Source organism: Jatropha curcas, chromosome 3 (assembly GCF_041381405.1).
Source record: "Jatropha curcas cultivar XTBG-Jc1 chromosome 3, XTBG_Jcur_1.0, whole genome shotgun sequence".
NCBI classification, from domain to species: domain Eukaryota; kingdom Viridiplantae; phylum Streptophyta; class Magnoliopsida; order Malpighiales; family Euphorbiaceae; genus Jatropha; species Jatropha curcas.
Window position 1 is genome coordinate 30523198 of NC_143153.1, and position 14563 is coordinate 30537760.

At 33.6% G+C, this 14563-nt stretch overlaps 2 protein-coding genes across 2 annotated transcripts; one reads left to right on the plus strand and one right to left on the minus strand.

Annotated features, from left to right (window-relative positions):
* Positions 1–4958: 4958 nt before the first annotated feature.
* Positions 4959–11247, plus strand: LOC105639738 (filament-like protein (DUF869)). Its single transcript, XM_037639611.2, has 6 exons — positions 4959–5310; positions 5405–5561; positions 6674–6818; positions 6973–9478; positions 9654–9714; positions 10439–11247. The coding sequence occupies exons 2-6, from the start codon at positions 5463–5465 to the stop codon at positions 10952–10954; spliced, it is 3327 nt and encodes a 1108-aa protein (XP_037495539.1). The 5' UTR covers positions 4959–5310; positions 5405–5462; the 3' UTR covers positions 10955–11247.
* A 147-nt stretch (positions 11248–11394) lies between these two features.
* Positions 11395–14456, minus strand: LOC105639739 (cyclin delta-3). The gene is made up of 11 exons (XM_012223878.3): positions 14274–14456; positions 14117–14200; positions 13607–13681; positions 13473–13515; positions 13329–13386; positions 13031–13198; positions 12901–12963; positions 12718–12812; positions 12535–12616; positions 11802–11912; positions 11395–11700 (listed from the first exon to the last, which is right to left on the minus strand). Exons 1-11 carry the CDS (start codon positions 14392–14394, stop codon positions 11560–11562), a joined length of 1041 nt encoding a protein of 346 aa, XP_012079268.1. The 5' UTR covers positions 14395–14456; the 3' UTR covers positions 11395–11559.
* Positions 14457–14563: the final 107 nt, after the last annotated feature.

The window sequence follows — 14563 nt, forward strand, 5'->3', positions numbered from 1 at the left end:
GAGAAGTAAATAACACTCAACAACAGTTATTATTATTATTATTATATGTACTTGCCCATGCAAAGTCAAATTTATAGCATCCTATGCAATGCAACCAAAAATACATGTATTTTGCATGTAGCTTTTTTGCTCGTTTTGCTTTGTCATAGGATTTTTTACCATAAAGTAACATTTCATCCTGTATTTTCCGCGATCGCAACTATACTTTTAGCCTTCTGAACTTTGCGAGAGATTCATTATGACCCTGTAATTTTATATTTCATGATCTCTCATAAAATTATTTCATTTTGACGAAAAACGTGATTATTATTGAAATATAAAAATGCACGATTATAATTGAATTCCCGCGAAATTCAAGGGGCCATAAGAAAAATGTACGATCATAATTTAATTTTGTATGTGTTAAAAGAGGTTTTTTTTTAAGTTAATTGTTAAAAGAAATTTTTCAGTATCCGAGAAGTGTACTTTGCTGGGAGTATAAAAAATCTTCACACTTTACGATCCGAGATTGAAATAATGTATAAGATTATAGGAGCACTATACAATATGTTCTTTTTTTTTTTTTTTAATTCATTATAGTCTCAATTGATCAAAATAACACTGAGTATACAATATGTTCTTTTTTTTTTTTTTTTAATTCATTATAGTCTCAATTGATCAAAATAACACTGAGAGCTGCACAATAAGAGTAACTCTCTCTTGGCTTAATAAATTAATAAAAATAATTATAATCTAGAAGATTTAAACTCAAACTTTTCACTCTTCGCATAAATGACAACATCCACTGTTCATCGTTCTCACAATTCTCTTCCCTAGTCCTTTAAAAAAAAAACTAACATTTACACTTAAACTACGTATTGATAACGATAAGGAAATAATTACATTATAAATCATGTATGGATATAAGAGTGAAAATGAATTGAGCCGGCTTACGAGATTGTTCGAGCTTGGTTCAAAAATATTTAAGAAAGTTCAACCTTAGTCGAATTTAAATTCGAGCTTAATGATAGCTTGACTTGGCACGAAAGCTCTCCAAATTTTATGGAACTTATATATAACATATATTTTAGGATTATTCAGAATATCAAATCTTGAACATTCTTCAAGTTAAGTTGGAACTTAAAAATTTTAGGTTAGAATTGAAGTCAAGCTCTAAAATCTTCAAAGTCATCGATGAACTCTCACTCAAGCTAATCGAGCAGAGTATTCAAATTTGTTAAGTTTACATGGACATTTTTGTTAGTGCTTATATGTCCTATAAAACACATTAAACCTATTAATAATATAGTAAAAGATATAGATGATTATATTAAGGAAATATAAAATATTAATTAGTGGGAACAAACAAACAAACAAAAAGTAAGAGTGTATAACAAGAATGCCAGCCGAAAAGAGAGAGATTGCGTTAATTAAATAATTATTAGTGCGTGTAAGTGCTACTTAACAACCGAAGATGCTATAAAATTAAGGGACCACTGATCAACCAAAACCATTCACCATAACTATCGCTATTTTAAGTTAATTAAGCTAAAAATAAAAGTTCAAAGAGATACCTAGAGTAAAGAGAGTACCCACTTTGGATTATTATGAACTAATAAGACCCCATTAATTATATCATCTTATTATATATGATTAAGACAGACCATAACAACATAATAAAGTGTAGCTACTTGTCTTCACAACCACTTTTATTTTTATCAATTTGGTGAATCAAAAAGAGAGCTATTTTTATTATGTAGCTCACAATGTTATTTCGGCTCATAAAAATATTGTTAAACCCATTTTGTGAGTTTTTAAATTTGAGTTTTATATTTTGTATTTGCGCTTGGATTTTATTGGGACCCAATTAATATTGTTTTGGGTTATTAGTTGATTAATTATTTTCTATTAATTAATTAATTAATTAAAAAAAAGAGATAAAGAAGATGTGATCTGCAGTTGTACAAATACTCCTCAAGCGGTTGTTGACAAGTACAGAAAGTGGGGGACCAAGGGAGCCAATGACGGAAATGTGTGTCGGTGGATCTTTTTGGTAACCATCTGTAAAGCTTATAAATGGAGCAATGGAACTCCAACAAAAGAAAACTCAAATTTTCTGACAAATTCAACAATCAATCAAACTCTCCAACGAGTCAGTCAATTTAATCTTTAAAGCCTTGTTCTTATTTTCCTAAACACTGTCTATTTACATTTCCTGTAATTACAAGCTTTCATTTCAATTTAAGCAATTAAAATTCTATTTACATTTCAAGCTTTGAAACTCTCTTTTACAAGTTCCTCTGTCAATTTTATTTTGATAGCACAACTAGTGAAATGCATATTGTGGGTCCAACCCACAACCTACAAGTCAGATCGAACGCACTTTAATTCCTCAGTTGGTATACTTCACACACCTGATATGTCCGCAATTAATTCACAAATCAACTGTCAGCCAGCTGATCGTTGTTTTTTTCTCAAAATAAAATATAACTACTTCGTGGTCTCTTTTTATTTTTCCTCCCTTGTATGTATATTTTTTTTTTCTTTTTTGTACCTTCGTATATATACGAAGGTTTATGGATTGTTTTCAAAAAGATAAAACCACGAAGCACTCCATGGAATTGCTTGAGAAAGGTAATTTGATTTAAGAGTTCTCTCGGTTTTGACATCATATATGGGTTTCAAATGATTATATTATGATTTAGTTATTTTTAAGTTTATTATATGAATTTATGTGTGTATATTATATTTTATGAATGTAAAATACAATTCTAACAACTAATTAAATCATATTATTAATGCAGTAATAAAAAAAAAAGTCGAGCTAAATGGCTCAAGTTGGGTCTAGCATAATTTTTAATCTACCGGATTACAATGTCTAAAATGTCCTCAATACGTTTATGCAACGGATTTTACCCGCAATATATACACGTGGACATTTTAGATATTTCAATCCGCTACAGTGAAAATTATATCGGACCCAAATTAGACTAAATATATTTTCAATAGAAAAAATCCAAGAAAGTTAACCAATCACGCAAATTAAGTGGAGGGGGAAATAACATTCGTATGCATTGCAAAATTAAAATTTTAATTTAGACAATACAAATTTATAATAATGAGATTACCAATAATAGTTATATATGCTTAATTACATGGATTTCGATATACATAACCTTTTAAGAAAGTAAGTTTTTTTAACTTTTAAAATCTTAAATTGTATCCCACTGAAGTGTGGGGATTTGAAAGTCAAAATAAAAGTTTGCTTAATCATTCCAACTTTTGTTGGAAATCAATTATTGTGGCAAGATACAGCAAATAATTTTATTAGACTGAATGTACTTTTTCGATCTAATAAGTTTTTTTTGCATGTTAAAAAAAGAATACATAATGGTCAATCAGATGTGATATAGATATAGTTAGCTTTCTCATTCATGCAAAGAGTGAGAGGTTTTGAGATCAATCTAGTAAGTTATGTGGAAGATTATCTGATATATAGCTTACAGTGTTATTTTTCTCAGAAAAATAATAGAAAAAAAATAATAAAGATTATCATTTTCTTCACTTATTTTTCAGTCTTATGTTTGAATATAAGGAAGGAAAAAATAAATTATAATTCAAAATCTAACCTTTTTCTCCCTTCCAAAGATTTTTAAAAATTTTTCAATATTAAAAAGTAAAAAAAGAAAAAGTACATCAATAATCAACAAGCCAACTAATCTAGTACCTCGTTATAAATATGTGAAATGTAAAGTTCCTCGACCGTGACACGCATACAGAGTCCGGTCTAATCCTGTTCTATTATTCAGGTTGGTATATGATTAAATTTCAAGTTTATTGAATGAATAAAATGAATTGGATAAATTTTTATTAAATTATTTTTACCAAAAAAATAATTATTAATCAAATGAAATTCATTAATCGAAAATTAAATAAATCAAATTGTTGATTTATTACTAATTAAAGTCATAACATGAGACACATTAATTATTACTTACAGGTTAATAAAACAAACAAGTCCAGATTACGAATACCAGATTTTTGTTACTAAGATAGAAGAAAATAGGATGGAACTTCAAGACAATATAAATTGATTTTAATGAAAGAATTATTTCGTCCAAAATTACCTTTAAAAATAAATTATTAAATTTATTTCAATATATTTTTGAAATAAAAAATTCCAAATGATTTTTTGCAATGAATTGGAATTCTCAATCGTGCATGAATAAGTGGTCTTGCAGAAATAAATTTCCGTTTCAGATGGCATAAGGTAAGATGACAAATATTTTTCATATTAAATATTGAACATTAATTTCATTATTTATTGATTTGGAAATGTTTTGTTCTTTTTGACATTTTATTCTATTTGATAGTTTCTAAAAATTATCATACACTTATTTGGATTATAATTATTTTTAAAAAATTTTTTATAATTAAAATTTATATTGTAGAATTTGTCTCATTGAATTCTACCATTCAATCTCAAGATTAATAATACAAAATATGATTAAACTTATTAAATTTACTAATAATTTGTTGAATCAATAAAAGTAAACTACAATCGGATGAATTTTACGTTGAAAATAAAAAATTTAAGACTTGAAAATCAGTATTATTAAGAAATTTTTTTTTTTACCTAAATACACTCCCATGCAAGCGTGGGATCATGTGCCAAAACTCACAAAAAAATTAAGAATTTTTTATTTTCATCTCGAATAATTTTGCTTTTACATTTTTATATTAGATGTGTAAAAATAAAATAAAATGGAATTATAGATAGATATTCCAAAAATTACCTACCAAAAAATTAAGAATCACGGATAGTAAGCAACTGACGAAGACAAAGCTAATGAAAAAGTAACAGAAAAAGACCCGCGCTCTTCCGCTCCGTCTGATCGAAGCAAACGACTTCTTTTGCTATCTTCTAAGTAGCACTACGCGTAGTTCACTGTCTCAGAACGTGACGGAACCGACACATCGCCATTCGTATACTGAAATAAATATTTCCCACTTGCACATTTACACATACACTTTCTCTACTGTGCATTTTCACCTTTTCTCGTTTGCCAAACACAAAAACTCTCTCTTAAGCTCTGTTTATAATCTCCTCTTCTTCCTCGAGAGTCTTTTATTTGTCGGTAGGACCGGAGCATAGCCACATTGTGATGTTAATGTGTCCCTTGTTTGCTTTTGCTTCTCTGCATAGCTTTTGCTCTGTTTCAATTCCAAATTCCGTTTCAGAATTCGGATTTTCTTTGCATTTTGGAGTGGCTTGGCGATTAGTTAATGCATGATCAGATTTTGGTTAGGAATGAGATTATATGTATTCCGGTAAGAGGTGAGAGAGTGTTGTCTTTGAATTCTCATTTTGATGGTGGATTGATGATAGTTTCTTACTTTTTTTTTTTTTTTTTTGCTAATGCAGATTTTAAGCTTTTTAAGAAGTATTTTATAGTATTTAAGCTTGTGGAGTAAGTGAAATAATGGACCAGAAGCCATGGCTATGGAGGAAGAAATCCACGGAGAAGATGATTGTTGCAAATGACAAAATAAATCTATCCCCCAAGGGAAATCAAGAAGAGGTAAATTCAATTCTAGCAAATTTTTTGGAATTCAGTTTGTCTGATTTCTGTTCCATTAATTGGCTATTTGAGTTGTTCTAATTATGGCTCTTGAAGTCCAATGCTTGCTTTTGGGAATGTATTTTTCAGTGAATTTCGCCATTCATTTTGTAGCTGCAGAGTTTACTGAATTATTTTTTGAAAACCTTATTTGCTCTGCAAGTATCCTCTAAATTGGATCTTCTTTTCAGTTTATATGATGATTTGAAAGTCAGCTATTGACTATTGAGACTATGGCTTTACCTTATTTGTAGTAGGAAATTCTTTTGATTAGATATTCTAGTTTAAGTGATGGCCTTGACCATTATTACTGGATTGTAGATGCCTTTTCCTGAAGTCTATTTTACTATGAAATTCTCTGTGCATCATGTTGATGCTTAACTTTAAATTCCTTCGTTATGCTTTAACATCTATCCTTAACAGTATTCTGGGACTATGAGGGAACAGTTCATAATGTGTGTTCTATTTCGTTTTTCGTTAACAAATTCATTCTACAAGATCTAGTAATGGGCCAAATTTTTTATAGATAGAATTTTCAAATATTTAACTGTTTCTCAAGATTGAAAATTTTCAATTCACAAAGCAAAGTTCTAAATCAGAGCCTTTTTTTTTTTTTTTTGAAAGGAACAAAAAGAAGAGGGAGGAGAAGGTGGGGTGGGGTGGGAGGTTAAGGCTAGCAGAGATTGAGGTTATATGATTCAGTTGGTTTCTGTCTTTGAGGTGGGACACCTGTTCTAGTTGTTTTGGTGGTGCAGGGTTGGGAAGGGGGATAAAAAACTAACCATGAATCCCCTCTCCTCCTCCAAAGACTTTTGAAAATTCTAAAATTCCCTTACAGTTGTGACAGAGTCTTCCCTCATAAAAGAGCTATAGTTTAATTATGATTTCTCATTTGTTTCAACTTTATTCATGTTCCACCATTCAATATCAAATTTAAAGTTTGAAAACTGTTTCCTAAGGGACAATGCTTGGTCCTTGAAGTATCTCAAACTGAGCAGTTTCAAGATGTGTGACCATGTTTGTGCATTGGAAATCATTTGGTTATCAATAACAAAATTGGTTTTTCGTTTCAGTTACAAACACTTCTGAGTGATAAGGCAGAATTGGAGAAAGACCTGAAAAGTTTAAATGATAAGCTTTCTTCTGCCCTATCTGAGTGTGATGCTAAAGAAGATCTAGCAAAGAAACAAGCAAAGATAGCGGAAGAAGCTATGGCAGGTAATTACTTATTTTTTCCCCTATTCCAATACACCTACGTGGGAAGTTTTGCATTGCTAATTTGTCAGTAGTGGATTTTGTTATATACATTCTACAAATTGTGTTTTTATCAAACAATTTTCACATCCTTCAAATTATTGATTTTTTTTAAAAGCCTGGGAGAAGGCAGAAGTGATAGCAGTGTCTCTAAAGCAAGAGCTAGATGAAGCCTTACAGCAGAGAATTGCTGGAGAAGAAAGATTAAGTCACTTGGATGCAGCCCTCAAGGAGTGTATGCAACAGTTGCGCTTTGTTCGAGAAGAGCAGGAGCAGAGGATTCATGATGCTGTGACGAAGGCATCAGCTGAATTTGAAAAGTCCCAAATAGTTTTGGAAGAGAAGTTGGCAGATAGTAGTAAAAGGCTTGCAAAAATAGGTGTCGAGAACACTCATCTAAGTAAGGCTCTAATGACAAAGGAAAAGTTGATTGAAGATTTGAGTAAACAGAAGGCTCAGATGGAGTTGGATTTTAATGCTCTAATGACTAGGTTAGAGTCCACAGAGAAAGAAAATTCTTCGCTGAAATATGAGGTCCGAGTTCTAGAGAAGGAGCTTGAGATTCGAAATGAGGAGAGAGAATTTAATCGTAGAGCAGCTGATGCATCACATAAGCAACAATTAGAGAGTGCAAAAAAAATTGCTAAGCTAGAATCAGAATGCCAGAGGTTACGTCTGCTTGTTCGCAAGAGATTGCCAGGTCCTGCTGCCTTGGCAAAGATGAAAAGTGAAGTTGATATATTGGGAAGGGATTCAATTGAAATGAGAAGGAGAAGAACAAATTCTAGTCCTACTGGTTTAATCATTGACCTAGAAGTTGAAAACTCCCTTGAAACTCCCAGCAAAAAGGTCAACTTTCTGACTGATCACTTGTATGCCTTAGAAGAAGAAAACGGGACTCTCAGAGAAGCCCTTAATAAAAAAGCAAATGAACTTCAACTTTCAAGAACCATGTACGCTCATACAGCATCTAAGTTATCACAGGTTGAGTCGCATCTTGATGAATTGTCGAAAGTCCAGACAACCTTGGAGCCATCAAGAACTGTTCTTGCTCCGCATGAGCTCTGTCTGACCTCAATGTCTGATGTTGGCAGTGATGATAAGGTTAGTTGTGCTGAATCATGGGCTTCTGCTTTGATTTCAGAACTGGAGCACTTCAAACATGGGAAACAAAGGGGTTCACCTTCAGGTAAAACTGTAGGAGCTTCAGATATAAATCTAATGGATGACTTTGTTGAAATGGAAAGACTAGCTATAGTTTCAGCTGATAAGCAGTCAGGAACTGGTAATGCTAAGGCAACCATTAATGCCTTGGAAACCAGTTTGAATGGGTATTCCTCACAGGTAACTTGTAGAGAGATCATTCCAGTGTTGGATTCGGGCTTGGGGGTATCTAACCAGGAAATTGAGTCCAAGGATTTACTGATTGGTAAAGCTCCCGATTGCATTCAGGATAACCTGAAAGTGCCATTGGAGCAAACCCATACACCTCAAAGAAAACCTGATAGAATACTGGATGATGTTAGAGTAGCTTTGGCTGAATTGAGTAATCGAAACTCCACGGGTTATGGTAATACAAGAGAGAGCCCAAAGCACCTTGATGCATCAGATTCCCCTCATGCTGGTGGAGACATCTCCTTGAACTCTACAGATAAGTCATTACCAGTGGATTCATCTCCTGTAATGAATGATGTTGACATCTTGTTGACAGTTGGGAATGATCAGCAAGTCCACTCAGATTTAGGAAAATCATTACACAAGATCATTGAGCATGTTGAGAGGATTACTTTACCTATTTATGGTACATCAGAGACTTCGTCTGGAAAGAATGGGAATTTCCTCCCATATAAGAATGTAGAAACATCTTCAGGCTACATGGTTCGTGTTTTCCAGTGGAAGACTTCTGAACTTAGTGTTGTATTACAAGAATTCATTCATGCTTGTTATGATCTGTTGAATGGAAACTCTGATGTGAACAGGTTTACCCAAGAATTAAGTTCTGCTTTGGATTGGATAATAAACCACTGCTTTTCCCTTCAAGATGTTTCAAGCATGAGGGATGCAATTCAGAAGCATCTAGATTGGGATGAAACACAAAGTGAAAGTGAAGTAGAAGTTGGAATGATTAGTCAATTTCCAGAAGTGCATAAATTGGGCCTTCCCCAGGAACAGTTCTCATTTTTGCCTAAAGCTGCTGCCTCAAATGAGCATAATAACTGTTCTGAAAAGGATGAATTTCGATCTAATATTAGGGATGAAAATAAAAGGCTCAAAGATGAATTGATTAGCGTAGAATCTATAAAGAAAGAGTTGGAAGCGAGACTTCAGTTAGCTACAGATCAGAGTGAATCATTGATGAATAAACTTCAGGAATCAGAGGAAACCATTGCAAGCTTGCAAAAAGAGCTAGAAACTCTGAAAATGTCAAAAGAAAGTATTGAAAATCGAAGTGAAAATCACAGGTTGATGAAAGAAGATCTTGATACACAGCTTACAGCAGCCAAAGCAGAGTTAAATGAAGCTTGCCACAAGTTTGCTTCCTTGGAAGTGGAGCTGGAGAACAAAAATGGCTGCTGTGAAGAATTGGAGGCCACATGTCTTGAACTGCAGCTCCAACTTGAAAGGTACTCGGAAAAATTGATATTTTCCCTTTTGTCAAGCTATACTTGTATAGACCGTCACCCTTGGGACATCCAATAAAATTGGAATGATACAAGGATGATAGAAGTTATAATTAGTATTTACTAATGACTCCTGCATTGTTAAGTGATCTCATGCATCTGAAAATGTAATTTTCAGCATAACAAAGAAAGAAATCCCTAATCATGAACTCCACCAGGAAGAGACGAAACTTCGAACTGTAAGTTCATATCAATTTACCATGTATACACATTATTTTCTAATGATGATAAATTGAAAGCTGAAAAATGCTTATGCTATTTATTTGATGATTTGTGAAACCTTGTCCTTTATTTTGTTAATCAGAAAAATATTTTTAATATGAAGAGTGTGTATGTCCTCAAATTCCTTAAGATCTATTTTAGAAATAGTTGTCTTTTTTCCTGCCAGAGCAAACTCCATATAGTCACTATATCACTTCCTTTCTTTCCTCTATAGTTCTTTAGAAGATGGAATATGTAATCCCTGCTAGGCTTCCATATCTAAAGTTTCAATTTCATTTCATAGTTCTGGATACAGCATGTAAACATAAAGAGTATGAAATTACTGTCATTAGGGATGACATTGAAGAGTCGTTCACAACCAAGACGATAAAGGTTTGATGTGAGAACTCTTGCTTCATGCAAATATTGAGGTTAGGACTATGGTAACGGACCATCAAATATTACTGAAATGACTAGGAATCCAAGCGGTCACTTTTGTGACTCGTGATCTAGTTCTTCTAAATGGAGTTAAGGAACACTAAAACCCTGTGTTCTCTTTATTTTCATTTATTCGTATCTGGTTTCTTGCAAGTTTTTATTCTTCACAACCTTTAATCTGTGTTACTTAATGCTCACAAGTGGCTAAATTAACAATAAACATGCATCTTCTTGTTGACGCAAGGACTTCTATTGATCTTATAGGATTGGGAGATAACAGCTGCTTCAGAAAAGTTGGCGGAATGCCAAGAGACCATTCTAAACCTAGGGAAGCAGTTAAAGGCATTGGCTGCACCGAGTGAAGCAGTCCTCTTTGACAAGGCCATGTCTAGCTCCAGCGATACAAATGCTGCCTCAGCCACCACCGGGTCAAGCACAGACACAGCCTTGACTGCAGCCAGGAAAAAGTTGATGAATCAAAGGTCCTCCCTTATAGATCAGATGCTAGCAGAGGACAACGCTGAGACAAAGGTCAACGAATCCCTGAAGATCAAAGAAAGGGATGAAAATAGTTCTACCTTTGATTCTAAAGGGGTAATAGAACCTCTGGAAAATATCCTCATCTTGAATGGAACTAAAAGTCAGGATGGTGATGCTGCAGTTAATTCTTTGGCTATTGTTCCTAGCAAGAAACAGGGTGGCAAAAGTTTGTGGAGAAAGTTATTTTGGAGAAAGAAGAAATCCAACAGCAAGAAACCACCCCTTCCATTTGCTCCATGACAGGGTCATCGCGTAGAATAAATGGTTCGAGCGGACGGATTTTTATGATGGTGGTTCTTTCGTAAGCTGGAGACGGAATGCAATAAGGTATGCTTTTTGTTAATATTTTGAGAGCGTTTTTCAAGGTTGGGTATTTCTTCTGTAGATACATCTGTCGACTAGACCAGTTTTTGTTCAATACCAAAAAAAAAAAAAAAAAAAAAATGATTGTGTTCCTCTCTCGTGTAAATTCATGCATTGGTATTATTCACAATTTCTGTTCGTAGTAAACGGATTGCCTTGTGTTATTTACACCCAATTTTGTTTACCTTTCAAGGAACATAGTCTGACTGTCTGATGATGCGTGTCCAGTAGAATCGGTAACCCTTTCGGGCATGTAACCAATTTATAAGGTCGCTTTACGCCTTTGATGATCCTCGTTCATGCAGTAACAGAACATAGAAATGTAAACGTTCTTGAGAACCATTCAATTCATAAAATTTGAACTTTTTTCAATAGTCTTCAAAAATTTGATTTCCTATCAATTTTAAAGGGAAAATGATCTAAAGAAAATGTCACCGCAAACAATATTTGGATTGATCAATAGCCCACCAAAAACAGAGAAGTCAATCTCTGTATTGTATAAATCTGGCAACATCTTGGAGTCCAGCCTCCTTATAGCATGCAGCTATTTGCTCTGATGAGTCATCCCAAGTTCCTTCAACAGAAGCTAAGTCCAACAAAAAAGCAGCTTCATCCAATGCAATCTATATATTTGAAACATGAATATCAACATTACTCTCATCATGTATTTGCTTAAACTATTGATACGCAATTATAATAGACAGATGAACTTCAATTTAAAAACCTGAGCAGGATCCTTCCCCTTATTAAGGTCTTCCTGCCTGCCTTCCTCAGTCACTCTTTCTTTCATATATTCAATTTGCTCATCCTCCCATTCTGCTATTTGAGCAACTTCCTGAATGAGTATAAACGACAGGTTTTTATCCCTTGTTTGGTATAAAATGAATTTGAATTATATAATTTATTTACACAAAGATATAATTTGATCTAATTAATGTTGAATCTAATAAAATTGTAAGTCAATGGGAGCAAAATGAATATTTTTATTCATACTAGGAGCTTGTTTAGTATAAATAGATTCCATAAAATTTTGTTGGAAATCTTTTACAAATCAAATTTTGATATTTGGTATAAATGAAAATTCATTTGGAATTTTACATTTTTAATTCTTGAATCAAATTCTAGAAAATTTATAGAATTAGCGAATGAACTCTTGAACTTAAAAAGGTTACAAGCTACAAGCTAATGAATTCTAAGCACATGCTAGTGAAGCTACATAATTTAAAATAAAATCTATGATTGATCCAAACATGAAATCATTTACAAATGAATGTCTTTAATTAAAATCATTTGTATTTAACGAATGCCATGTGGATTTATTCCAAAAACAATGTAAAAGTGAAAACATGAAATATCAAATAAATTTCACCAAGTTTTTAGGAACTCATTTAATAGTAAACAGTGCCTTAACTAGCAAAAGAAAGACAAAAGTAATGAAATCATCAGAAAGTTCATACCTGGTACCTGCAACCCAGAGTCCACCATGGCGATTTCAGAGCACCCCTAGCAGCATCTTTGGCTTCTAATTTACGTCCAACTCTATAGAACACAGTGATTGATCCTTAGAATGCTGGAGAGGAAACGAAATGAAATAATTTAGAGTAACATGTTGGATAAAGAGAGGAAAAAATCCCACGAACTTCAGCAAAATCTCAGCATTGAATACAAATGGCCGTGCAAACCCTGGAAAATGCTCCTTCTTAGTGTAAAATTCCCCAGTCACCAATGCTGAAACCTTTTAGAGCACATGTATCGACAATTAACAAAGCAAGCTCATAAAGATGTGCTGCATGTAAATAGTACCACAGTCATTTCAGTCTTACATGGTCTCCTTTCTCAAAATGGCGCATCACTTTGCGCTCTAGAACATCTGGGAACAAACCAACCTGCAACCAAACCATTGGTTAGCAATTTGCTTTTTCATCCAATTAAAGTACAACATTTATCTTATACCTTTTTTAAGAGATACACATCTAGATCTGAAATCTGAGATTTAGCAAAATCACCCTTTGTGTAAAGATTCACCCCAGCATCAGCTGCAGCACAAAATAGCTCGTCATTGACTTTTGAAGACTTTTTGCCATCTTCCTCAACCAGGATTCTATGAATAAATTGATCTACCTGTACTTGGACACAAAATAATACTGTTAGGGAATGTCAATGCTACTTGACATTATGTATGAGGAAAGTCAAATTCTTAATTCAATCAATTTTGATTTTACATAAGCTCCAACATAATCATTGAACTTACAGTCTTTGCCAGAAGCCAAACTCCATGTTTATGAACCTCCACCACTGGCATCTCCATTCTGCACATATCATACAAAAATGAATCAAGCCAATGAAAATTAATAGCAAATGAAGGTCCAGAGTTATTAGACTCTCACTCTCTTACCCAGCTGGTGCTGTTGGCCATCTAAGCAGTGCAATTACAGCATCTGTTTACACACATGAAATCATAAACCAGATAACACTTGGTTGCTTCTCAAGAATAACGACTTCCAGAAATAGGTGCAACTTCATCCATACCTGAGCTGCTTTTAGCCAATGGAATCGCAAGGGGTATCAACCCTTGCTTAGCTCCAGGAGAAATGATGGATTCACCTGTTATTGATAGTCCAATGCAAACAGAAATATGTAAGGACTCTTGAGACAAGTAAGCAAAGCAATGCCATAATGATGTATACATACATAGACCAAATGTAGAGTAAATTAATTATTCAAATTAAACAATAATAATCACAGCATATTCATCACAAAGCAGACTTCATTCCCCAAATGAGCATAGCAGATATCAAAAGGAAACAATTGGAAGATAATAATATCAAAAAGACACTGTTACCATATGGATTTTAAATGTGAACAATAAGCAGTAAGCAAAAAAAACTCAAAAATTGCAAGCCAGAAAACAAAACCCAATTCCCAGGAGATAAAACCCCAAAAAGTGAAATTCAATAAAAGATTATCATTTCAGTGATATGATTTGAACAAAAAAAAGATGATTTTGCTCTATTATAATAGTGACCTTTTTTACTTTACCTCTGGTCTTGAGCAAATTCAGCAAATGTGACAAGTGCTTTGGGGGCTCAGTTGCAGCTACGTCTTTTATGAAACTTACATGCTCTGCAACTTCCCAAACCCAAATGTTAAAAATCTGTAAACAATAACTAAAGAAATGGGATAGCCATAGGATTACCCGGAAAGGAGGAAGAAGAAGAATATGGAGAGGAGAAGCCGCGAAGCGTTGGTCTTCCATGGACGAAAAGCAGAGAGGTGGCGCGTGGAGCTCCATACACCACTCCGCCGCCTATCTTCATTCCTTCAAAATTGCGGTGGTGCTCTGTGCTACTGCCACTGAGCCACTCCAATCGTTGTTTGTTGAGGTCCCTTTCTCATGTCATGATGTGGTTTCTCTGGCCCATTTTTAAGGTTTAGGCCCAACTCTCTTTCCAGCATATCCAATTCTTAGAGTTATAGGGCCCAATT

What these genes read in the sequence shown, in the direction of transcription:
- LOC105639739 (XM_012223878.3), bottom strand. Translation starts at nt 14,394, where the DNA reads ATGAAGATAGGCGGCGGAGTGGTGTATGGAGCTCCACGCGCCACCTCT. An exon ending in GAATTTGCTCAAGACCAGAG is followed by an intron (nt 13,682 to 14,116) that starts GTAAAGTAAAAA and finishes TATCAATAACAG; the next exon opens with GTGAATCCATCATTTCTCCT. An exon ending in ATTGGCTAAAAGCAGCTCAG is followed by an intron (nt 13,516 to 13,606) that starts GTATGGATGAAG and finishes GTGTGTAAACAG; the next exon opens with ATGCTGTAATTGCACTGCTT.
- LOC105639738 (XM_037639611.2), top strand. Translation starts at nt 5,463, where the DNA reads ATGGACCAGAAGCCATGGCTATGGAGGAAGAAATCCACGGAGAAGATG. An exon ending in AGCGGAAGAAGCTATGGCAG is followed by an intron (nt 6,819 to 6,972) that starts GTAATTACTTAT and finishes TTTTTTTAAAAG; the next exon opens with CCTGGGAGAAGGCAGAAGTG. An exon ending in CTGCAGCTCCAACTTGAAAG is followed by an intron (nt 9,479 to 9,653) that starts GTACTCGGAAAA and finishes TGTAATTTTCAG; the next exon opens with CATAACAAAGAAAGAAATCC.